The sequence below is a fragment of the Schistocerca cancellata genome, chromosome 5 (assembly GCF_023864275.1).
Source record: "Schistocerca cancellata isolate TAMUIC-IGC-003103 chromosome 5, iqSchCanc2.1, whole genome shotgun sequence".
Classification (NCBI taxonomy): Eukaryota; Metazoa; Arthropoda; class Insecta; order Orthoptera; family Acrididae; genus Schistocerca; species Schistocerca cancellata.
In genome coordinates, this window is record NC_064630.1 from 316507811 (window position 1) to 316532720 (window position 24910).

General features: G+C 39.3%; 1 protein-coding gene across 1 annotated transcript; it reads right to left on the reverse strand.

Annotated features, from left to right (window-relative positions):
- Nucleotides 1-10446: 10446 nt before the first annotated feature.
- On the reverse strand, nucleotides 10447-19350 carry LOC126188517 (THAP domain-containing protein 1-like). Its single transcript, XM_049930118.1, has 3 exons — nucleotides 19327-19350; nucleotides 11073-11318; nucleotides 10447-10980 (listed from the first exon to the last, which is right to left on the reverse strand). The coding sequence occupies exons 1-3, from the start codon at nucleotides 19348-19350 to the stop codon at nucleotides 10447-10449; spliced, it is 804 nt and encodes a 267-aa protein (XP_049786075.1).
- Between the last annotated feature and the right edge of the window lie 5560 nt (nucleotides 19351-24910).

The window sequence follows — 24910 nt, forward strand, 5'->3', positions numbered from 1 at the left end:
AACTGTGCCAAATATCTCACGAAATAAGCATCAAACGAAAAAACTACAAAGAGCGAAACTCGTCTAGCTTGAAGGGGCAAACCAGAAGGCGCTATGGTTGGCCCGCTAGATGGCGCTGCCGTAGACCAAACGGAACAACCGAAATAAAATGTTCAAACGCACCTACGTTCTGTATTTGAATTTAAAAAACCTACCTGTTACCAACTGTTCGTCTAATATTGTGAGCTATATGTTTGTGGCTATTACAGCGCCATCCATCAAAACATTCATATTTCTTTCCGTACTACACGAATATGTAATAAAAATGGGGGTTTCTATTTTAAAAAACGCATTTGATACCCGTTTGACCTATGACAGTGCCATCTAGCGGGCCAACCATAGCGCCATGTAGTTTCCCCCTTCAAGCTAGGCAAGTTTCGTTCTTTGTAGTTTTTTCGTTTGACGCTTACTTCGTGAGATATTTGGTCCGGTCACGATCAATGGACCACCCTGTATAAAGCTACACAACAGGCCAACGGTATCTGCAGACCGACACTTGCTGTCGCCTCTGTTTCTACTTTTAAAAGAAGCGGTGTGAATACTAGGGGCACGAGATGAGCAAAGTTTGTTTTATGATGATCATATTTTACCAGACAAGTCATTTTATAGACAAGGTATACTAACGAATATGGCGAGAAGACGTGTTTTCTAAAATCATACAAGATTACAGTAGATTAGTTTTCATTCAGTAATACACTCCTGGAAATGGAAAAAAGAACACATTGACACCGGTGTGTCAGACCCACCATACTTGCTCCGGACACTGCGAGAGGGCTGTACAAGCAATGATCACACGCACGGCACAGCGGACACACCAGGAACCGCGGTGTTGGCCGTCGAATGGCGCTAGCTGCGCAGCATTTGTGCACCGCCGCCGTCAGTGTCAGCCAGTTTGCTGTGGCATACGGAGCTCCATCGCAGTCTTTAACACTGGTAGCATGCCGCGACAGCGTGGACGTGAACCGTATGTGCAGTTGACGGACTTTGAGCGAGGGCATATAGTGGGCATGCGGGAGGCCGGGTGGACGTACCGCCGAATTGCTCAACACGTGGGGAGTGAGGTCTCCACAGTACATCTATGTTGTCGCCAGTGGTCGGCGGAAGGTGCACGTGCCCGTCGACCTGGGACCGGACCGCAGCGACGCACGGATGCACGCCAAGACCGTAGGATCCTACGCAGTGCCGTAGGGGACCGCACCGCCACTTCCCAGCAAATTAGGGACACTGTTGCGCCTGGGGTATCGGCGAGGACCATTCGCAACAGTCTCCATGAAGCTGGGCTACGGTCCCGCACACTGTTAGGCCGTCTTCCGCTCACGCCCCAACATCGTGCAGCCCGCCTCCAGTGGTGTCGCGACAGGCGTGAATGGAGGGACGAATGGAGACGTGTCGTCTTCAGCGATGAGAGTCGCTTCTGCCTTGGTGCCAATGATGGTCGTATGCGTGTTTGGCGCCGTGCAGGTGAGCGCCACAATCAGGACTGCATACGACCGAGGCACACAGGGCCAACACCCGGCATCATGGTGTGGGGAGCGATCTCCTACACTGGCCGTACACCACTGGTGATCGTCGAGGGGACACTGAATAGTGCACGGTACATCCAAACCATCATCGAACCCATCGTTCTACCATTCCTAGACCGGCAAGGGAACTTGCTGTTCCAGCAGGACAATGCACGTCCGAATGTATCCCGTGCCACCCAACGTGCTCTAGAAGGTGTAAGTCAACTAACCTGGCCAGCAAGATCTCCGGATCTGTCCCCCATTGAGCATGTTTGGGACTGGATGAAGCGTCGTCTCACGCGGTCTGCACGTCCAGCACGAACGCTGGTCCAACTGAGGCGCCAGGTGGAAATGGCATGGCAAGCCGTTCCACAGGATTACATCCAGCATCTCTACGATCGTCTCCATGGGAGAATAGCAGCCTGCATTGCTGCGAAAGGTGGATATACACTGTACTAGTGCCGACATTGTGCATGCTCTGTTGCCTGTGTCTATGTGCCTGTGGTTCTGTCAGTGTGATCATGTGATGTATCTGACCCCAGGAATGTGTCAATAAACTTTCCCCTTCCTGGGACAATGAATTCACGGTGTTCTTATTTCAATTTCCAGGAGTGTAGATTTCAGGTCACAAAACCTTGTCAATGCACGAAGAACATGCTAAAAATTTACTAAATGGTGAGAGTTGTGTGCGTAGTTTCGTTCAACGGACATTAAAAATGCCAGGGCCACACACACTTAACCGCTCTCCTATACACGTGTTGTTTTCGCCACTTACCGCGAAAACTAGTTTTGAGACTGTTCGCGAGCTTTATTAGTCTGTAACCGGTGCCAGAGAAATCTCTGCTTTGTACATTTTTATACTGCGACTAGCTTTTATCTCTAACTTCGTCCGCGCATAAAAGACGCCGGTGCGGGCGGTGGCTCACAAAGCTTTGCCGTCCTGCCGGTACATTTGATTGTTTGCAGCAAGCAACAATGTCCTATGATGTGTAACAGCACATGTTTTTATAGCAAAACTGCGATAACTTTGATTCTATGCGGCGTGTCAAAATGAAAGCTATATTACTTTTTAAGTTAGACCTGCAAAGCTACAACTGAAAATCGACATCTAATTCTGTGCATCAGTTTATGCATAGCGCGCGTACACACACACACACACACACACACACACACACACACACACACATTCTAAAAATAGTTGTTTTCGCTTCGATAGCTTATATAAAAAAAACACCCTCGTATTCAGTTTTCTTAAATATCTCCTACGTACAGACATCTTCAAGTTACAATTTTACTATATGCGTAAATTCACAATGCAGTGGAAATCACAGCGCATCATTCAAAGAGTACCGGCTTATATGCTGCAAAGCTATGTCCAATATTGAAAGATTTTCGCTGCCAATGTCTTGACTGGCTGGTGGACGTCACTCCAGATCACCACCCTTTGACAAATTGTTGGAGTTACCGTTAAGGGAACGCTTCCTTTGAGTTATAAAGCTAACAGTATTAATGTGAAGTTCAGATTCAAGAACTACACCACTCTTCAACGCTACGGATTTGTAAATTATGAACCTGTTATTAAAATAATTGTTTAACCAATTACCTGTGTTCGTGCTTCACGCTTTACCATTAAGAGGATACTGTGGGGTGGGGTGGGGTGCTGCAACGTGCTAATGCTTAAGATGTACATCACAGACATTCAATGTTGCGCACTACCAAAATTATTGCTCAAATTTTGACGCAAAATCGATTGCTAGGTTGTTATTTCACCAATGTTTCGTTTTCCTCTTTAAAATATAAGTTCAAGTCGATGACGTTCCATTGTGGTATTAAAAACTCTCAATTATATACCAGTACTACGGGTGAAAAAATTCTGAGCGCTAATTAATTGTCTACTGTATTCGAAATCATCCAAATGATGATAACAAATACTGATTCCTACATAATTACATACCGAGAACCAACATATTTTTTTATTGTTTTTATTGTTTAAACTTCTGGGTATATATGAACATACAAGGACGTTACCTTATGCTTCACTGGTTCCCTCTTTTCAGTCAGTAGCTTTGGAATCGCCATATAAAATCGATGTCACCCACTTAATATAATAATCTTCTACTTTGTAAAAGAAGTTGACGATTGGCCTCCAGGCACCGATCAGTGTTACCAACTCTAAAAAACCCGAGTCACTAAATTCAATATCAAAAGTCGCTAGAAGGTCGCTAAAACTGATTTTACTAGGGGTGTACTGAGAATTTCGTGCTGCGAATGGTGCAATAAGCCAGTGGGGGGCGGGGGGGGGGGGGTAATAAAATATTAATAAAAATTGTCTCATACGTAATTGCTATATTGTCTTAATTAAATGATGCATTGCTTGCAACCACATACATATAAAATACGCTAACGTTTAATTAAACTCATTATCATAATTGACGCAACACATAAATTGTTCTTTCAATCACAGTAGTCAAATATACTAGAAATATACAACTATATTTGTAACAAAAGAAAGGAAGAACTCAAATTAGGTTACAAAATATACACATACCGGTATGTGAGCTATTCATCGTCGTCACTCAGAAGATCGAATAACTCTTCTGTTTCATGCTCTGACAGAACTGTAGAGGGTTGAACGTCGCTCAAAAGATGATGTTGCAGTTCGACTGGTTTTGTCGCAAAAGAGTAACTTTTGTTCGTTCCAATAAGCTCCAATACGTCTGTCGGTATGTCAAAAGATGCACAATCTTTATTTCATTTCTTCAGCTGATCTCTCAATATGATCAAAGCATTAATTGTCTTTAACGATAATCTGTTACGTTGTTTAGTTTTTATAATGTTCATAGAACTGAATATTCTTTCCACTTCTGCATTTGAATGCGGTTGTCATAGAACAGTCATTGCTATCTGTGAAATCAAAGAAAAAGGATTCTCCCCTGCAGCATTTTTATACTGCAAAACCTTACTCCAAAATCGAACAGTGTTAGTAGTGTTATTCCACCTAATGAAGTTGATATTATGCCATTCTTGCAGCATACCGTCTATGAAATGGCCACTAAAACCCAATTCTTTGGCTACATCCGCTACAGCATTATTTTTATTCACTTTTAGTGTTTCTTCAACATTCAGCATTGACATTTTTCCAGGATCGTAACGTTACTTGGCAGTCTTTGTTTAATTTCTTTTATTAGTTTCAGACTAAACTGAATGCATCTCTTCTTCATATAAACTTTATTTTCTTCAGACAAACTTGACTCAGACAGTTTCTGTTCAAACATAAAGCGAAGGTTCGGATTTGCGTACATACATTCGCTTGGAACTGGTGTTGTCAGCAAATCAACAGTTGGAAAAACTATGTTTTGTCCGAGTGACTGCATGGGAAATACAAGTGTATCTAGTAATTTAGTGGGGTCATTGTCTTCTCCTTCAAAAGCTTTTATTGCTATTTGTACGTCTTTTAAAGCATGTGTAACAATTGCCTTGAACCATGGCAAGTGAAAAATGTAGCTTTAGTTCTTCCAACTGCTCCAGAATTCTTCGTATTGCTGGTTCAATTGAAAGCCAACGTGTTGCACAGACCTTCGAAATTTTTAGTGGCTGCTTTCCACAATTTATTGTCTCATAAACCTTTTTATATTCCTCTTGTCTTTTGGGTGAAATGGAGAACCAATTGTAGGTTTCCCGTACAAGAAACTCTATGTTTCTTGGTATGGTAGTCACTGAGGGGTGCGAAACTGCAAGTTGAAGAGAGTGACAAATGCTACGGATCAGTACCAAATGTTTCAAACCATATTCTCTCTTGAGTTGTTCGAAAAGCCCATTGTTTATTCCAACTATTGCAGAAGTGTTATCTGTGCCAATTCCTACCATATTAGCGATTGGAAGTTTGAGATCTTTCAAAGAATTCACAAGAACAGCAGCCAGATTTCTTGCATCTGCAGTTTCTACTACAGCGAGTTTGAGAAATGCTGATCTAATGGTTTGGTTGTTTACACTATAGTACCGTATAACGATACCTAGCATTTTAGATATTGATACATCTGTGGATTCATCTATTAATACACTGTATTTTTGGTTACCTATATCTTCAACCAATGATTGTGTAAAATATGGAGCCAAAACTTCAGTTATAATGTTAGTGCACTTTGTACTATGTAATTGCATGTTTTTAGCGCCCTCATCACAGGAAAACACCTTCTTGCACAGTATTCCTAAATGATCTACAGCTGAAATAGAACAATGTTCAGCAATAAATAAAGAAAGGGCGCCTTCCGCTCTGTTTGCTATTCTAACTGTAGTTTTCAGAACAATTTTCACAGGTAAGGTTGTTTGTGTTTTTTTTTAAATCAACTGAAATAGAACAATGTTCAGCAATAAATAAAGAAAGGGCGCCTTCCGCTCTGTTTGCTATTCTAACTGTAGTTTTCGGAACAATTTTCACAGGTAAGGTTGTTTGTGTTTTTTTTTTAAATCAACTGAAATAGAACAATGTTCAGCAATAAATAAAGAAAGGGCGCCTTCCACTCTGTTTGCTATTCTAACTGTAGTTTTCGGAACAATTTTCACAGGTAAGGTTGTTTGAGTTTTTTTTAAATCAACTGTTTGTTTTCGAATGCTTTCTAATATCACACAATTTAGCATAAAACTCTGTTGCACATACTTGAAATCTTGCCTCGGATAAGTCTGGTTTCAGCCACCCATTGAATTCAGGTTCTGCTTCCCATGCATCCCGATATTTTTTAGCGTACTGCTTCTTCTTCTTCAGCGGTCAATCCATTATGTAAGCCACCACAACATAAGTTTCACCAATTTATAATCACTGAAAATACAGTAAAACTCAGACGAACTAGAGGTCATGAAACAATATACTCACTCGGTAACTCAATATCAGTCCTATTGTTCATTGTTTAAAACGTAATAATGTGAGATACCCCCACCGAACTGTTCTTGCGTCACCACTGTGCATTTGACTGCGAGTTAACTTTACGAAAAATTAGAGGCTGCTGGACAGAAATGTATTTTATTATACTTAATATTACCCATGTTTTTTGTCGATTCGAAAAACAAAGGGAGTTCAAAAGTTGAAGAATTATAGATCGATACGCTATCTACGATAACAGGCTAGTGGGTAATGAATAATGAATTGTTCTATAGCCAAGGTTTTCTTACTCTGTAGGCAGTTCCCACATTCAGGTTTACTAAATGCTGAACAATGCTACATGATCTGCTAAGAACTTGATTTAACTTAGTAAATCTAGAACAAAGTCAGTGCAGTACCCATTCTATAGTTAAAATCTTAGTTTTGGTAATGAAAATACTGGTCCAAAGTAGTTTTGATTAGTACTTCAAAAGTCGTCAGTACTTCAAAGTCGCCAGATAAGTCGCTAAATAATTTTTGTCGCTAAAAAGTTTTTTTTGTCGCTAAGACGAAGGCAAAAGTCGCCATTTCTAGCGACAAAGTCGCTAAATTGGCAACACTGGCACCGATTATTAGATGTCAACAGCTCTCGAGAATTTAGTTCATGCAACAAACCCCTTGCATGTAACAAACGCCACACAGCACAACAATTAGAAATGTAAAAGCTGGCCATCGAGGTTAGCTTCGACACGCCGATTACCCTGTTCTTCATCGTGACGCCAGAAACATTATTAATCAGTTGGCAGATTGTTGCGAACTTAACCAAACAGAGAAAAATTACTACTTGCAACAAATAAATGCTATACTTGAAATGACTGTAAAAAACACAAGAGTTTTGGCGCCCAAGCGCCCTTCTGTTTTTACCAAACCCGGCATACAGGACCGAGAACTTGGCTGAGGCTGTACTAAAAGCCCTGTCTACAAATTCCTAATTGTAGGGGCCAGTCATACGACAACGCAAGCAATATGTCAGGAACCTACACTGGTTTGCCGGCACGCATGAAAGAACGAAATCCGAAAGCGCATTGTGTGCCTAGTGCAGCACTTTCTTTGAATTTAGTCGGCACTAGTCAAGCCCCTACCACGCCGTAGCGGAGAAGCGAGGCAACTGTCCCCTAATTGTAGTGATGGGCTAAACTGCGATTTTCCGATATCAGTGATTTCTGTGAATGCTACTTTTCAGTATCTGTTATTCTTAAATGTGAATTGTCGCAGTTAAGAGTCGCAGTTAAGGAACATAGGTCGTGTATCCCTCCGCCACTGCTATTTCTGCTACTTCCGCGATTTCTGCTACTTCTGCGATTTCTGCTACTTCTGCGATTTCTGCTACTTCTGCGATTTCTGTGATTCCTGCGATTTCTGCGGCTTACCACCGTATGAAAAAGTTACATCTGTCAACACAGAAAATTGCATCTCAACAAACCTGTCATTGGCAAGTATGTTTTACGTTTTTTCTTCCGTTGGCTTTAATTTTGTATTAAAGAAACAACTGTGAAAATATTAATAGTGTAATTAATATGTAAGTAGCCGTACAGTACCATAATAGTTCGTATTTAGAAAATGAATTCTAACATATTGTTATGTTCACAGGTACCTGAACTACATTTCAGTCACTCAGTAAAGTGATAACTCAAAATATCATTGTCAACAGATCTGAAGAAATTGCCACTGCGTCTTTAGACCGTTTTCGTCAGACGAGAGGTTAGTTTCTAAGCGTTTCGATGGACTTAATTACTTCAGTGAGATTGTTCTTGCAAATGTGATATTCATTATAGCAAATATTAGCAATCTACTCTGTCAATTATATTGCTAGTAATTAATGACAGCAAAAATTGTTTAATAATCCTTGTGTTTTTGCAGACACAGTTCTGACTCTGATTACTGGTTGCTGTATGTATCTATCCACATCAAGGCTGTTTTTGAGAGAGACTTGTGAAGATTCAAGACAGCTCTTAGAGGATTTGCAGTTTAAAAGTGAAATAATTGTAAAATAAGTGTGTGAATGATTAAACTGTGTTTTATTGAAGTTGTTGTGCGGTTTTAAAGGAATAATAAATGTCAAATACAGTGAGTGAATAATAAAAATCTCATTTTCCACATGTTTAAGTCGTCCTATACCCATAATTTTCCGCCACTTACTTATTGGTAAACACTTGTTGGAGAGTGACATGCCGCCCCCCCCCCTTTCTCCACAATCTTGGTGTGACACTGACTTGTAACTTATCTCGAAGTCTACAATATGCATTTTGAGGCTGTTGATATGAAAGTGGGAAGTACAGATCTTCCAGTTAAATCAGGAATAGCTTAAGTGCATTACTTGAAAGTAACACAGGAAAAGCTTACTTATGTAGGTGGTAGTAGTGTCGGCAAAAAGTTCTTGTGTGTGAAGTTGCCATGTAGAACACCAGGTGTAAAACTTTTCTCCCGAGTCTTGAACTGTGTCGGAACAAAAGTGAGGCATTCATATGACTGTTTTCATTTCTCTACACTTATACGGATGTCTGAGTTCTGCTGTGTTAACATTGCAAAGTCCTGTAGGCATGTGGAGTATTAACCAAAACTGTCATATTGGAAGCAGAATCAAACACATTTGTTACGTTACTTGATATTTTCAGGAGAAAAAGGCAATGTTGTTTCTTATTAATATAATACATTCAGAGTCACAGCAGTATTTGACCAACCATAACTGATGCTGAATGTGCATGTCGTCATATAATATGAAGGGCTTATTTCAATAGTGGTACAAGTCCATTACCTCCACTTTTCTGTCTATAATGCTTCTGAAATTAGTGATCCAAAGAAACATAAATAAAGGTTCATCTCTAGCAAGAAGCCATATGCTTGAATATTTCTGGTATCTCAAATGCAGATTTGTCAGCGCTCATTTAACTTTACGACTCTGTATCTCAAAATGAACAAAAATGGACTTGTACCACTATTGAAATAAGCCCTTCACATGCACAAACAGCACATTGATCTCGTGAGGCACAAGGCTCTCATAACGAAGTATGTACGTCGGTCAACAGATGACACTAGGAAAAGTATGTTAACTGCGCTTTTTAGTTGCTACTTGCGACTCTTAGTTGCGATTTGTCACAGAAATCGCAGTTTGACTCGGTAGCGAATAGCGTAGTATGAACTTTGCTCAACAGATGGCAGTGCTAACTGCGCTTTTTAGTTGCTACTTGCGACTCTTAGTTGCGACTTGTCACGGAAATCGCAGTTGGACTCTATAGTGTATCGCAGAGATGGGCGTAGTACGAACTTTGACCCACAGATGGCACTGTTAACCGCGCTTTCTAGTTGCTACTTACGACTCTTAGTTGCGACTTGTCACGGAAATCGCAGTTAGACACGATACCGTATCGCAGAGATGGACGTAGTACGAACTTTGGCCAACAGATGGCACTGTTAACTGCGCTTTTTAGTTGCTACTTGCGACTCTTAGTTGCGACTTGTCACGGAAATCGCAGTTGGACTCCATACCGTACCGCAGAGATGGACGTAGTACGAACTTTGGCCAGCAGATGCCACTGTTAATCGCGCTTTTTAGTTGCTACTTGCGACTCTTAGTTGCGACTTGTCACTGAAATCGCAGAAAGCAGTGCTAAATTCGACCAATAGATGGCTCACGTCTTTGAATATGAAATACTACTTGCGACTGCTAACTGTGACTGAAATCGCAGTTAGATTCTGTAATGTTGCTACTGTGATATCTGTGACTTCTCAGTCACTGTGATTTCTAACAGATACGCGATTTCCTGCCCACCACTACCTAATTGAAGCAGCTGATCGCCGCCATTTGCAGGGGTGAATCCTAGTACTGGGGTTGTGATTTGAAGTATATGAGACGCAACAAGAGCAAACTGAAGCACATTATACACATGTTTGTTTAAAAAAAATACTGAGTACTCGAGCCTATTTTAAAAGTGTACTTAAAGGAATGAAGTGTCCTAATTTCCGAAATACGTCTGCATAGAGACGCGAAATTTAAGAATGTAAGGCTCTTTCATGACAAGGTGGAGTGAGTTTACATCGAGTTATTTGCATTAGATAATTACACGAAACTTTTAAAGTAGCAGACAGTACGATTATATTTGCACTTAACTCCCTTGCCATTGCAATATTAGTGGAAAGTCCATCACAAGTAACAGCTAACACACTGACATTTACAACATACAACATTGTAATGGCCATCTCCACTAACATGTCATTGTCAGTAGCGTTAATAAACGAGATTACTTTATCGTTTACTAAGTTTTTAACTTTCAGTTCTTCTAAAATATTTTCTAATTTGAAAACCTTCTGCGTCTGTCTTTTGCACTTTTTGTTCACTGTATTTAACTTAGTCTTATATCGCACAATTTTTGCTTCCTTCCTTTCTTCAGTTTTTTCGAACTTTTCCTTCACCTTACTTGGACTTGATGGAATTGAATAATTGTGGTCTCCAGTGTAACCAGAAAGGTGCACATCCACACTCACGTTTTCTGCTGTCCCAACATTTCTTGGCCTTGCCTTGGTAACCTGGAAAAGGAACGTCCAAAATTATACACACTGACAGTATTTCCACACTATTTAACCTAGACCTATATTGCACGATTTCCAGGATAATATACCTTTTTTAAATGAGCTGGAAATCCAAATACTGTCGGTATAGCATCGTCCTTCAGTTGACGTCTATTTACATAATTTTCCAAGTAACAATTCTCTTCAAAATGAAGAGAGCACCGCAAATGATTTGCTGTCGGTTGGAAGTTCTCTCTCCGAGTAGCAACTATCCCTTTCCGATTTAGAAAATCATTTGTAAGGGGAAACCTAAACAAAAACAAACGCTCATGATGTATTATTTCTCCACGAAAATACTATATACAAGTAATAGAAAGTAACAAACAACCAGAAATGACTGACCTGTGAAATGTAACATTGTTCCCGTCTTCGTCTTAGCTTCCATTCTTACTGTTACAATTACAAGCAGCACACGAACGTAGCATGTTTACGCACTGTTTCCCTGCAAATGGCGGCTTCTATCATGTTCAAAGTGGGGACGCGACACTAGCGCCAATGCGCGGTCTAGTTTTTATTTACTAAGTCTATGGCACTAGTGCTGCAAGCTGTTGTCGGGAAGCATGTTCATTTTTCAATGTAGTGCAAAACCTTTATAATTTTTTCTCTGCTTCTACACAGTGCTGAGACAACTCAGCAGACTAGAAACAGTATTCACGAAGACAGTTTGGAAGAACATACTCCAGAGATTTAATAGTGTAAATCTGAAATTGTAAAGTGTAAATATTGATACTAAAACAGTGCATGAATTATATTGATCACTTGTAGGCTTTTATTGCATCCACTCGTGGCATGTTTGACTGTAATGAAAATAAATCCAAGGAGATTGTGACTGACATAGACTATGAATGGACCTATAAAAGATCACGAAAACGCAAACTTCATGACGGCGAAGAAGCGAACTCTGAATAAGTTTTTCTGACTGGAAGGAAAAAATTTAGAGTCGAAACATTTCTCCCAGTACTCGACAACTTGTACGCCGAATTAGTGAGGAGGAAGGAAAGCTATAGAACACTGTTGGACTCCTTCACAGTTTTCAGTAACCTTAAGAGCCTTCCTTCACTAGTGAATGTGTACATTTTGCGGAACTTTTGAAATCTCCTGAGATTAGTGATATACCAGTCGAAATGAGTAAATTTTTACGAAAAGAGAGGTTATAGTCCGTGTTTCCGAATGTTGACATTACTCTTAGAATATTTCCACGAGGGTCACTCCAAAAGAAATGCACACTATTTTTGTAAAAATACAGTTTTCATTCTGCATGTGTGAAAGTTTTACAGTGTGTAGATACATACTTCCCGCTTGTTTTCAAACTTAGTTTAACCTGTTCCCGTGAGTGGCGCTGTCACAGCATGTCTTCAAGATGGCTGCTACACTTGACGTCCGTCAGAAGCAACATGCTGTCATAGAATTCCTGTGCTCTGAAAACGAGACAGTGGGAAACATCCACAAGAGATTGAAAAAGGTGTATGAAGATGCTGCTATCGATCGCAGCACAGTTAGTCGGTTGGCAAGCAGGTTACGTGCTGAAAGCAGGCATGGCAATATTGAGGATTGTCCTCGTAGCGGCAGGCCTCGTACTGCACCCACTCCAGACAGTGTGCAGAGAGTTAACGAATTGGTGACTGCTGACAGACACATCACAGTGAATGAATTGTCACGCTACATTGGGATAGGGGAAGGAAGTGTTTGCAGAATACAGAAAGTGTTGCCGTTAAAAAGGTTTGTGCCAGGTGGGTTACCAGGATGTTCAGAGTGCCTCACAGAGAAACAAGAAAAACTGTATGCAGTGAACTTTTGGAACAGTACCAGAATGGTGGAGATGAATTTCTTGGAAGAATTGTGACAGGTGATGATACATGGCTCCATCATTTTTCACCAGACACGAAGAGGCAATCAATGGAGTGACATCATGCTAATTCACCCAGGAAAAAAAAAAAAAATTCGAAACCACACCTTCTGCTGGAAAAGTTATGGCTATAGTGTTTTTCGATTCCGAAGGATTCTTGCTTGTGGACATCGTGCCAAGTGGAACCACCATAAATTCTGATGCATATGTGACGACACTGAAGAAACTTCAAGCTTAACTGAGTCGTGTTCGACCACAGCAGCAAAAGCAGGATGTTTTGCTGTTGCACAACAATGTACGGCCACATGTCAGTCAAAAAACCATGGAAGCGATCACGAAACTCGGATGGACAACACTGAAACACCCGCCTTACAGTCCTGATCTGGCTCCATGTGACTATCATCTCCTTGGGAAACTGAAAGACTCTCTTAGTGGAACAAGGTTTGAAGATAATGACTCCCTTGTGCACGCTGCCAAACAGTGGCTCCAACAGGTTGGTCCAGAATTTTACCGTGCGGGTATACAGGCGCTGGTTCCTAGATGGCGTAAGGCAGTTTAGAGGGATGGAAATTATGTAGAGAAAAGAAAATATTGTTCCTAAAGGATGTATCTACACACTGTAAAACTTTCAAACATGTAGAATAAAAGATTGGATTTTTTAAAAAATAGTGTGCATTTCTTTTGGAGTGACCCTCGTATGTATGGCACTTATAAATTGTTCAGCAGAATGCTCGTTTTCGTCTCTTAAATGACTGAAATCGTACCTACGTTCTACATTGTCTCAGGAGAGATGTCAATCCTCACATCGAAGCCGACCTCCTAAGTGATAACCGTCTGCACTATGAATATATTATCAAAGAGTCCGCCTCCGTAGCGTAGCGTTAGCATTACAGCCTACCAAGCAGGGGGTACGAGTTCGATTCCCGGCAGGAGCTGGGTGTTGTGTGTCCTTCATCATCATTGACTCGCAAGTCGCCGAAGTGGCGTCAACTAAAAAGGACTTGCAATACAGCGGCCGAACTCCCCCGAATGGGGCCTCCTGGCTAACAATGCCATACGATCATATCTATATCATTATCAAAAATAATGGCATGCTGGCCGCGGTGACCGAGCGGTTCTAGGGGCTTCAGTTCGAAACCGCGCGACTGCTACGGTCGCAGGTTCGAAACCTGCCTCGGGCATGGATGTGTGTGATGTCCTTAGGTTAGTTAGGTTTAAATAGTTCTAAGTCTAGGGGACTGATGACCTCAGATGTTAAGTCCCATAGTGCTCAGAGCCATTTTTGATAATGGCAAACTTGGCTGACTAGTGAGTTAGTTTATTTATTCATATTTGTTTTAAAAATTTAAGATTATAAGGTGATTTTTATTATAACTCAGAGCACATTCATTGGATTTACAAACTACTTATTACCTGTTTATTTTATAACTGCTGATGGCAAAATGCGGAACTAAACCGCTTTTATGTCCAGACGTGACCGAGGGCGCCCGACAATACTAAACAATACCCGAATGACCCAGGCCGCTCGGCGCTGTACCGACAAGTCATACTGATACTGTGTATATTACAACTGATGCGTATTCTTGGCGTCTGCTGAATATAGTTATCGCCGAATCGTTATCGGAGAGTATGCTCAGATGAAAAAGTGTTAATAAATAAAGTAGTTCAGTTTTGTCGATAAATACGTAAAAGCTTTGCTAATACCTTTAGAAAGAGCTATGTTGAGCAGTAGCTGCAGTACAAAACTGTTCAGCCCTTACATAGATTAAAGGTATTGTATACACTTATTATACAGCATCTAGCTACGCAGACCCTAATGTTCACACGTTAACTACTACCTTATATAACAGCAAATCCAGTTCTGTGTTTGTTCGTCTGTATTTAGTTATTAGTTTGACCCGAAATCTCTATTTCATTTTCATTTCTTACGCTTTCCTATAGATTCACGTATTAATACCGAACGTGTCTTTTTTATCTGCTACACATTCGTGTTATTAGATCGTAAAATGACAGTTTAATTTTGAACGCATCTCTGAAAAGTACGTATTAATTTCTAATGTAAGACACGTCCGCTTCAATTTTTAGATCGTAACGCAACTTTTTTTTATTTTCATTTTCAACGGCTTCGCGTAAACCTACATATTAAAAGTGAATGTACAACAAAAATCCGTTGTCTCCTGCACGCTCTGCTGAATTTTTAGGCCATAAAAGAAAAGTTATTTTCCTTGTGTTGATTTCTGTTGTCTTTCGACAGAAGAATGCGTTAACACAATGCAGTTTTAAGTTTGTTTTATCCGCTGCCGTACACCAAGTACAGTTCAGGAACCATATTACATTTTGATTGAGCGCTACTAGTTTGCATCGCTGATGCAAACAGTTCACAGCGCCTCCAACCAAAACGGCAATTGTGAACTGATCGGGTAATAGTTATTATTTAAAACATGTTTTTTTTTTTTTTTGGGGGGGGGGGGGGGGTTGCGGGTGCATATAATATGGTGTGCCTAGGGACGCAAAATTTTTAAATCCGCCACTGAGCAGTAACTGGCGAAGTATTAGTTGGTGAGTGATCCACATGTTTCGAAATTCCACACTCGGTCACGACACTTGGAGGTCGTCAATCGGAATCATAGCTGTTCACTGAAGTAATGAATATCTGCGGCTGCAACCATCTATGCATAACCATTTACCATTCAGCAAATAATGGGATGGTGGAAATGTTTCACCGGATGTTACAGGTAGCGCTTATGTGCAACAGACTATGCTGATACCTCTACTATTATTAGCCTTTCGCACAGCTGTGAGGGAGTGGCTGTTCCATGAGAACATGGACACGCAACCTTAAAAATTGAAAATATTCTTATTACAAATGTGATTATCAGTTCTATTCACTGAAACACATTTTTTTTTTTTTTTTTTTTTTTTTTTTTTTTTTTTTTTTTTTTTGATGTTAAGAAGTGCTCGAACTGAACAAATGGCTTTATAGCTTGTCCAAAATTTCAGTTTCTAGAATCTCTACGAAATTAAGTTTTCAGAAGTACTACAATGATGCATTGTAAAGTGATTTATTAACAGAATGTATCTGAAAAACTTAACAAGTATCTTAAGCCAGCCCATTTCAATAGCTTATATTGATATTATTTAATTAGTAAAGTCCCCAGGCTGATTTATTTTTTATTGTTATCTCCTGTCATTGCGTTACTGAGAAAAGCCTGAAATTTGTTTTTCATGCCAATGCAATTTCATAGAATCCTGAAAATAGGCAAGCAAATACAGATTTACAAGATAGATAAAAGCCTCCCAGTAGAGAAGAAATATTCATTATAAACAATATTTTGTAATGGTAATGAAATGACACACATGCAGTAATGGAATGACATAAATGGAGTAATGGAATTTTATAACTGAATTTGACTGATATTCCTTAAGATGTTGTAGGTCAAATACATTTATATGTTGGCTATACTGCAATTTTATGTGTTGGCCACAAAATTAGTAAAAATTGGAGGGAAAGTGGGGAAGTCCCACAAACCAAGAATGTACTTTTCAGAGAGAAGATACTTATATCCAGTGAGTCTGAAGAATAACTGCTGAAAGGTGAGTTAATAAGCTGCTTTGGTAAAGATTACAATGAAATGACTAAATGGCTGCATACTACATGTAGAATGGAGTTGATTATTTTGACAAACAGTATTTCTTCTTCCATAACCTATGCTTTCTTTGGGAAGAAATGGAAATGCCAAATTATAAGAAAGCCTTAATATTCCCTGTAGAAAAATAAGTTACTGACTTCCTATGTACTGCAACAGAATGTTAATTATCTTTGAAGGTCACTATGTATTATGCCTAAGTAACAGAGACATTTTTATGTATTGTGTTTTTAGATTATTATATTGAATATAATTTTTTATTTAAAATAGATATTGGCTTATTTCTAGCAATTACACTGTTTCCACAATAATTCTCAAACAAGAAACTTCATTTTTACAGTTGTTATCATGCCTCTCACACCAGTTGAGAAAATGAGTAAATACTGGAAATGACTCACAAAAAAAGAGTTAAGTGATGAGATTAAGAGAAAGGACAGGGAAAGGAAAAGGCTGAAATGACAAAATGTAACTGTTGCTCTATTTAAGAAGCAAAGAGAAAAAGAGAGACATAATTAAAGAAGATTCACAAATAAAGTTAGAGGCAGCAGTGAAGGCAATGTTGATGATTCTTGCGTCATTCACACCAATAGTCCATATAAATTCCCAGCTACATTAAGCAAAGCAGTTACACGTGTGGAAACTTGTTTATCTAGAAGTGCAATAAAGCTGTCTTGGAATTAGCTGCTGCCCATGGAGTTTTGGTAAACAAACAACAGGTGAAAAATCAAATTCAGCACCTAAGTCCAGGCACAGAAGAAGCTGTTGTTACTTTTTATGTACAAGATGACATTTCGTGACAACCTCCTGGAATGAAAGATTATGTGATAAGGAAGGTGGAAAAACCAAAGTCCGGAAGAGGTACACGATCATGACATTGAAAGAAGCACATGCTATATATCAAGAGGAATTCCCCAACATGCCAATAAAATTGTCCAAGTTCTGTGCATAGAGAGCAAAGTTTGTGTGAACCTTACAGGATACATGCACAACTTGTCTCTTGCCGCTATCGGGAGAACATAAACTACTTTTGAAAGTTATAAACAAGGTTGTTCCACAAGTGAAAACGACATTTCTTTTATTTCTCTCCTTTCCGCTACTTACCCCCTCCCCCCTCCGCACCTTCTCTCCTGCCTTCCGTCTAAACTGCAACACTTGACTGTCTGCCACTCCAACCATACTATCCCTCCCCCTCCCTGCCTGAGCCTCCTCCTTACCCCCAACCAGTCGCCACCCCCATCATGCACTGGTGCTGCTATCTGTAGTGTGGTCTCAGCTCTCTGAGACTGCAGACGTGTGTGCAAGTTCCATTTATGTGAGTGTGTGTGTGTGTCTACTGCTGACAAAGGCCTTAATGGCCAAAAGCTTTAATTGTGTGAATCTTTTTATTGTGCCTATCGCTACTCAGCATCTCCACTATATGGTGAGTAGCAACTTTCCTTTTCTGGTATTGTTACATTCCATCCTGGATTTTCCATTGTTTGATTTTATGTCAATTTATGTGTCTGCACTTTCACTTTTCAAATTCTATCAGAAAAGGGTTCAACAGTTTCATTGTTTTTTGCATTAATCCACTCCACTACTCTCTAAAAAAATCTAGTACTATTCTGTTTATCGTATCTCTGGTGTACACCCTCTGTAACTGTTCGAATGTGCGAACTTTGCTACGGGTCTCATGATACATCACAAACATTTTAGCTTCACAGTTCAGATGTAGGCTGCCCATCTTCAGACTCATTTTTCGCATTCCTGATTTTATCCCTTAGTTTTCCTGATATTCCAGATATAGGACCCCCATGTCAATTAGACACTTATCTTCCTACTGGTCTATTTTGACGTTAAAATATGGACAATCTAATCCCTACCAACACCTTTCCCTTCTGAAACTTCATATAAATAATCATGTTTGACATCTCTGGAATTTCCCCAATTCCACACCTTTTAGTTTTTACTAAATTAGCAGAGGCACCAGAATCTTCATTACTAGTATCAATTTTTAACATATGCTGAACACAAGCAATCGTATTACTACTTATAACTTTTTCACTGTAGTTTCTTTTTCACTTACTTCCACCAGTTTGCACATAACACTCTACTGATCTTTGTTAATTGACTCCAAAATATTACCCTGTCAGCATTGTTCCCAAACTGATCCCACAATAATATTAACAAAGTAGGAAAAGACAGATTGCTACTTACCATAAAGAAGACACATCAAGTTGCGGACAGGTACAATTAAAAGACATGACATTCTGGCCCAAGATGCTGGAGTCGGAAGTTGTGCGTGTGAAAGTTTTATGTAGGTGTCTTAATTGCACCTGTCTGCAACTTGACGTGACTTCTTTATGGTAAGTTTCAATTTGTCTTTTCCTACATTGTTGATATTCAACTTGGAGTGTCCATTGCTCCATAACTGTATTAAAAGTTTCTCCCCATTACCTTCCAGATTTATAAATAGATTTAAATGACAAGTTATCCCACTCTACCTTTACTTCTTCCAATGATTATGGACTGATCAACATAGACAAGTAACAACTCATTTTCTGGTGCTACATTTTCCCTGAATTCATCAACAAAAACATCATGAACATTTAGCCTCATTTCATCTCTATTTGCTTCAATATACACTTTATGCTCACCTTCAGAATCCTCAACATCTCATTCCTTGACAGAGATACTTGTAACATCATTACCTTCATCAGTATTATTTTCAACATTGTCCTCCCCCCCCCCCCCTTGCATTCTCCTTACAACTTGATGTAGCTCAGCACTATCATTCACTAAGTTATCGTCTTTCTCCTCAAACAAACTCACCTCCTCCTTAGGGCTTATGTACATTTCACTTTCTTCATTACCAGTTTCAACCTCACTCTTATACCAGTTGTAAAAATCACTTATAGCCTCTACACCCAAATTTGGATTCTCTACACATTTTTGAGCATGATTATTCCTTAACTATTCCACATATTATCACAAAATTTGCTATTGAAGCTTATATGATTCATCTGATGCTCTGCTTGTGTGATTCAACTCTGTAACAATTATTTTGCTTATTTGAATTCCAGTAAAAGTTAGAGGTCCCATTGTAATTTTATCCGTTCATCCAAAAACTGCAGCTCCTCATTGAGGTAATCTGATGTTTTCTTAACAGTCTCCCTTGCTATACTGTCTCCAATTTGTTTATACTCTATTTTTCCCATTCCAGCTTCCATTTCTGTCACCAACATTTCTTTCCCAGCCTCAGTCACTTCTGTTTCCACTGTAATCTCTTGGCCCTGCCATTTTGATTTTCATGTCTACAGCTGCCATGGTGACAATTCTCACAGCTAAAGTTTTGTGAATGATTTCTCTCCATAGTCCTATCTAATCTGTCTACATCAAGAACTCATCTGACCCATGAACTAGATCCCACTGTAATCTTCCTGGCAAATTTCTTTTGCGTGTATCCATCTGGCTCATTTTATAAAAAGTGTATCTAAGTGTAGTAATTTCTTTAACTGATTCCTGCAAAAGTCCTAAGTAGTTCCATTTCTTCCTCTGAAAATAGGCCCAATTAAAAAGTCACTCTTGATTCTAGCTTGCTCAGACTCTGACCAAAACTGGTTCAAAAACTTTTCTTAAAATCATTAAAGGTTTCCCACTGATCAAGATTTTGATTGGCCCATGACAATACCTTCCCATCAAAACTTTTAACAAATGTAATCTAATTATCTGACATTCCAAGTCCAAACTTTTCTTTACAGTGTTGCAAGAAATCAACAGGACATAAATTATCTTAAGGGAAGCTTTCCACTGGCAAGTTAAACCACACTGTACCACCATTCAAACGTAAATGTTTTGATACAAAATATTCTCAAATTCCATTCTGTAGGGGTGCCAAGTAGACACACCTCTACGTTGCCACGATGTTTTTGTGGAACCCGTAGAGCAATCAAACATGATTAGCAAGTTAATATTTATTACTCAGATTTACTGTTATTTGTGTTCTCATCAGCCTTGGCTGAGGCCTCGTGCCAATAAAACAGAGGAATTCCGCTGACTCCTGTTGCCAGCTTGGTTGTGCTGGTAGCCAAGGCTGCTACACCAGCAATTTGGCCAAAATATCATGGGCTGCCGACGGGCAGATGAAACTGTAGCATGAGATTATGACCTAAAACTGCATCGTCAATCCCACTTCAGGTGACGATGACCAGTGGGGACCCACTGAGATGTACTGTGCTGTTGGAAGTAGGCTGTTCCTGGCCCCACTGGACAGGTAGGCTCTGGCATCTGGAAGTATCTGCAGTGGTGATCAGAAAATGAGACACCGGATGGACTTGTCACCCAGTAATGACGGCAGTGTTAGAGTGATAAGCACCACGAGATGTATTGGTGCTGGAAGACAGTCAGTCTACCCATTAGTAATGTGATAGATAGCCAATGTGAAGTCCCACGAGTGGCAGATCATTGTTACTTGGATGTTACCATCTCGAGAATGGCAAGCTGTGTGTTCATGAGAAATGCTGGAACGTCTGATACATGGGTGCCCTACACCATAGTAATCATTGAACCGAGTACTTCAGTATAAACATCATGGATCCTAATGATCAAATGGATTGTTGTATTTATGGAGATGGGTGGGAAGCAACGATCTAATGGTCTGTTCATGATGAGTGACTATGACCTGCTTCTTTGCTAGTTGTCAGCAGACCGCATACCACTTTGTTTGCTTAACAATTTGTTACAGGCTCTTAACAGCACTGTCAAGTCTCTGATAGCTGTTATTGCATGCAAGGTATAATTTGCTGCTCTCTATTTCTCTCTTGTGGACGTGTTTCTGAAAGTGTAACTTGTGCCTGGCTACTGGTGTCAATGCAGCTACGTGTGCTCATGTCTGTGACCCACTTACAGTATTGTTTCTTTATGGTGCACAACTGTATCACCCCTTCTGCCTGGTAACGCCTATGGCTGTGCTAGTGTGAACTTAAGAAAAATTTTAATTTCTTCCCCTTTTCTACTCTGTGGCATCACAATTATTTTTTTACTGAACATGTTCACATCTTTTGTCACACACACACACACACACACACACACACACACACACACACACACACACACACACACCAAAAGGTGATTGTTGGATTTTGTTTCACTTCTCATATTACATGGTAGTTCTACTGTTTGAGAGCTTAAATTCTCCACTTGTCCTAACACGGATCTCATCAAATCACATAAGTCTGGCTTTTTATCAACTTGTGATTGCTCTGAATCCTGACATATTTGATACCACCCCTACTGCTTGATTTAGCATCTTCACTGATGGTCATTTCTGTTAACGTAATGACAAACCACGTGTCTCGTCATCTCAGTTATTCTTGAAGCAGGCATTGTTCACAGAGTTCACGTCCAACTCTAAAATTTCTTTATATCCGCTCAGTGCATTTTTTAATATTATATTTCAGAACAACTATTTTTCAGAACCTAGGACGAAGGATCCCAACACAAGACACTACATCTAACAGTCGTCCCCACTGCCCCATCAACAAAAATTTAATCAAATGGTTTAATTTCAACAGTAACATTTCTGCGTTTGAACTACCAGACATGTAAATGTATATCAGTAAATGTTGAAAAACAACCATGTAGAATAAATGTTCAAATGTTGGTTGTTGCAAAAATTAGAAAATATTAACAATATACTCATTGGGATTATTCATGGCTCAGGTAATTGTCCAATATACGTATTTTGGGATATGATTTTAAAGGGGCTCAGATTTGAAATGTTTTAAAGATATTACTAATTTGTATGCAGCAAACCAATGTGGTTTATTTCCAGCTTTAATGTATCCAACAATTATTTTGAGAGAGAAATAGCAGACTCTCCCACCACTATCAAAAGACACAGAAGGCTGACGCATCCAAAAAACATGAGTGGCGAGATTACAGTGGTTTCATGTTTAATGTTAGTCAAAGCGCTGTGCACTAAACTCTAACACACATATGTGGAAGAACAGGAAAATGACGTAACACCAACAAAAAAACCATAAGTAACAATAACAGTTAATACTGTTTATAGCAGCAAGTTAATGTGTGTGGACTGTTCATGATCTAGCAAAGAAAATTTCAAGAGAAAAACCATACTGTCACAGTGACCACTGAAGAAGCTTTAGAATAAAGCGAAATGTGTTTGGTCTTAAAGACTTGCATGACAGTTGCAAAAGCCGGTAGATATTTAACCTATACAACTTGTCTGACATGTTTACAAATTCTATACTTTTTTCTGTCTTTTATTTTGTTCTCTAAAATGGAATAACTTTGCACTTTAACCTTCTTGTATGACTCCTATTCCCATCATTAAATTCATTACAAAAAGTTTCAAATTCATTATGAAAATCTTCATGTCTGCAGTGCACAACTAATCCATGTAACTACAGCTGTATGCATGGAACAGCCATTGTGTGGAGACAGAGCACAAGCTTGTATGTGAATTATTTATCTGATGAGGGAATACTAATAATCAAGTTTTTCATCAACATGAGTGGTAATGTTAATAAACATACATAAATGTGGAAATCTATTTCCACAATGTTGTGTGCAGTTATTTTAAAAATCACTTCAAAATCCTTTCAATCAACAATGGAATTGTGAGAAGAAGAATACTATAAAGGAACACAATTTGAATTTCATAACCTTACAGAAACTAATGCCTAATTGTCTAGTTTGCTGAACTACTTGAACTTAAAAAAAATTCCTGAGAATTCCAGGTAAGTGTTACAAATTTTCTGTTGAAAATATTCATTTCTTTCTCACATAACATTCCTACATAAATTAGTTAGCAATGGTCCTTGTGTACAAAGGAATGGAACTTTATAGCATAAAAAAGTTTAGTGTTATACATACCTGTATTTTTGGGAAAAACGATATTATTATGGGAGGTTCAGGATGAAGTGGTCAAAATAGTGATAAAAGACCACGCAAACAAAAAAATTATTTAGCTGATAAAAATCTATTTAAAATGAATCATGCTTATATAACAAAATACAGTTTTCTGTCAAAAATCACTTTAAATACTATTTTCATTACAAGTAATGTGTTCTTACAGAATACATGTATTTTAAATGTTTCATTTATGCAAGTCCCAATGATATCTTGAAACACTGAAGTCCCACTTAAAACATACAAAATATCTTATTTATTAATTTGGCAGAGAAACAAAAATTTTGAAATTTTCAGATAATTCACTATTTATGAAACAAATACAGTCACAATGCAGTTTTTCTAATTTTTAAAGCCTTTATTGGTTCTTCAAGTGTTAATTCTATTTTTGTAGCATTTTCTAAAGTGTCAGCAGGTAGTTTAAGGGTGATCCATTATTAAGTTTGATGACAAATGTTGGAAGACTTGGCCTACATTTTTGTTGAAACTTAAGATTATCAACAATTCTTGCAACCAAATTGGTTTTTCTTTAATGGTTTATGGATATCAAAGCCTAGAACTAGGTTTCAAGCAGGTAACAGATTTTTTTTCTTCCTTAGCATCAGCTAACTTGAATGAAGTGCTTTTTTCTAATATTTCCAGCCTTATAAAATGTTCTAATATTGTCTTACTATAGGTACCAAAACTGTGTGGAGAAATAAGAGTTTTGTTTGGAAATGTTCAGTATTGCAAGGCTAACAACCTGAAAAAAGCAATTTTGGGAAGCAGCAATGGATCATAAATAAACTTACTCTCTGTTGTGACTCGCCGATCATTCAAAGCGCTGCCGCGCAATTACGCGCGTCCTCTACGTGCGGCGCTGTCTGCCAGCCATGCAGCAGCTGCGCCACCTAAGCGGCCAGCCGAGCAGCGGCCGCTAGACTAGGACTCAGTGCTCATTCGAATGCTAAGGTGTACACATGTCTTGCTTGTCAGCTTACTCTGTGACTTATATGTGTTGTGTCGTTCTGAAATATATGTGTTAAACTTGACGTTATAACAATTGGCGACGAGGTAGTGGATTTTTCCTTTTCACCATTGACCCACAGGGTTCCATAGCTACTGTCGAGCAACTATTGCAAAATCTCCTTGAGCAGCAAACGCTTCTAACAGCGGCGATTCGCGATTTCGTCGCGGCGTCAAATGCGGGGCGTTTCTCGTCGTTGGCTATACCTCCTTTTCCTCCTTACGACGAGACGGTGGAAGACTGGTCTGGTTATGAAAAACTTCTTCGACAGCACTTCTTGGCATTTCATGTCACGGACGAACAACCATGTAAGTCTCTGTTCCTTTCCTGGATTTCACCTCAAATGTATCAGTTGTCGTCGCAATTTTCTCCTTTGAAGGATCCTGCGTCTTTGTCCTTTGCTGAAATGTGCTCACTTCTGTCTGTCTATTTTCAAAAGCAAACGCATGTGGTAGCCTCTCGTGTTGCCTTTTATCG

Coding starts and splice junctions, on each gene's coding strand:
- LOC126188517 (XM_049930118.1), bottom strand. CDS start 19,350: ATGTACATAAGCCCTAAGGAGGAG. Junction 11,319..19,326: donor ACATAAGCCCTAAGGAGGAG/GTGAGTTTGTTT, acceptor ACTTGTATATAG/TATTTTCGTGGAGAAATAAT. Junction 10,981..11,072: donor TTCCAGCTCATTTAAAAAAG/GTATATTATCCT, acceptor TTCCTTTTCCAG/GTTACCAAGGCAAGGCCAAG.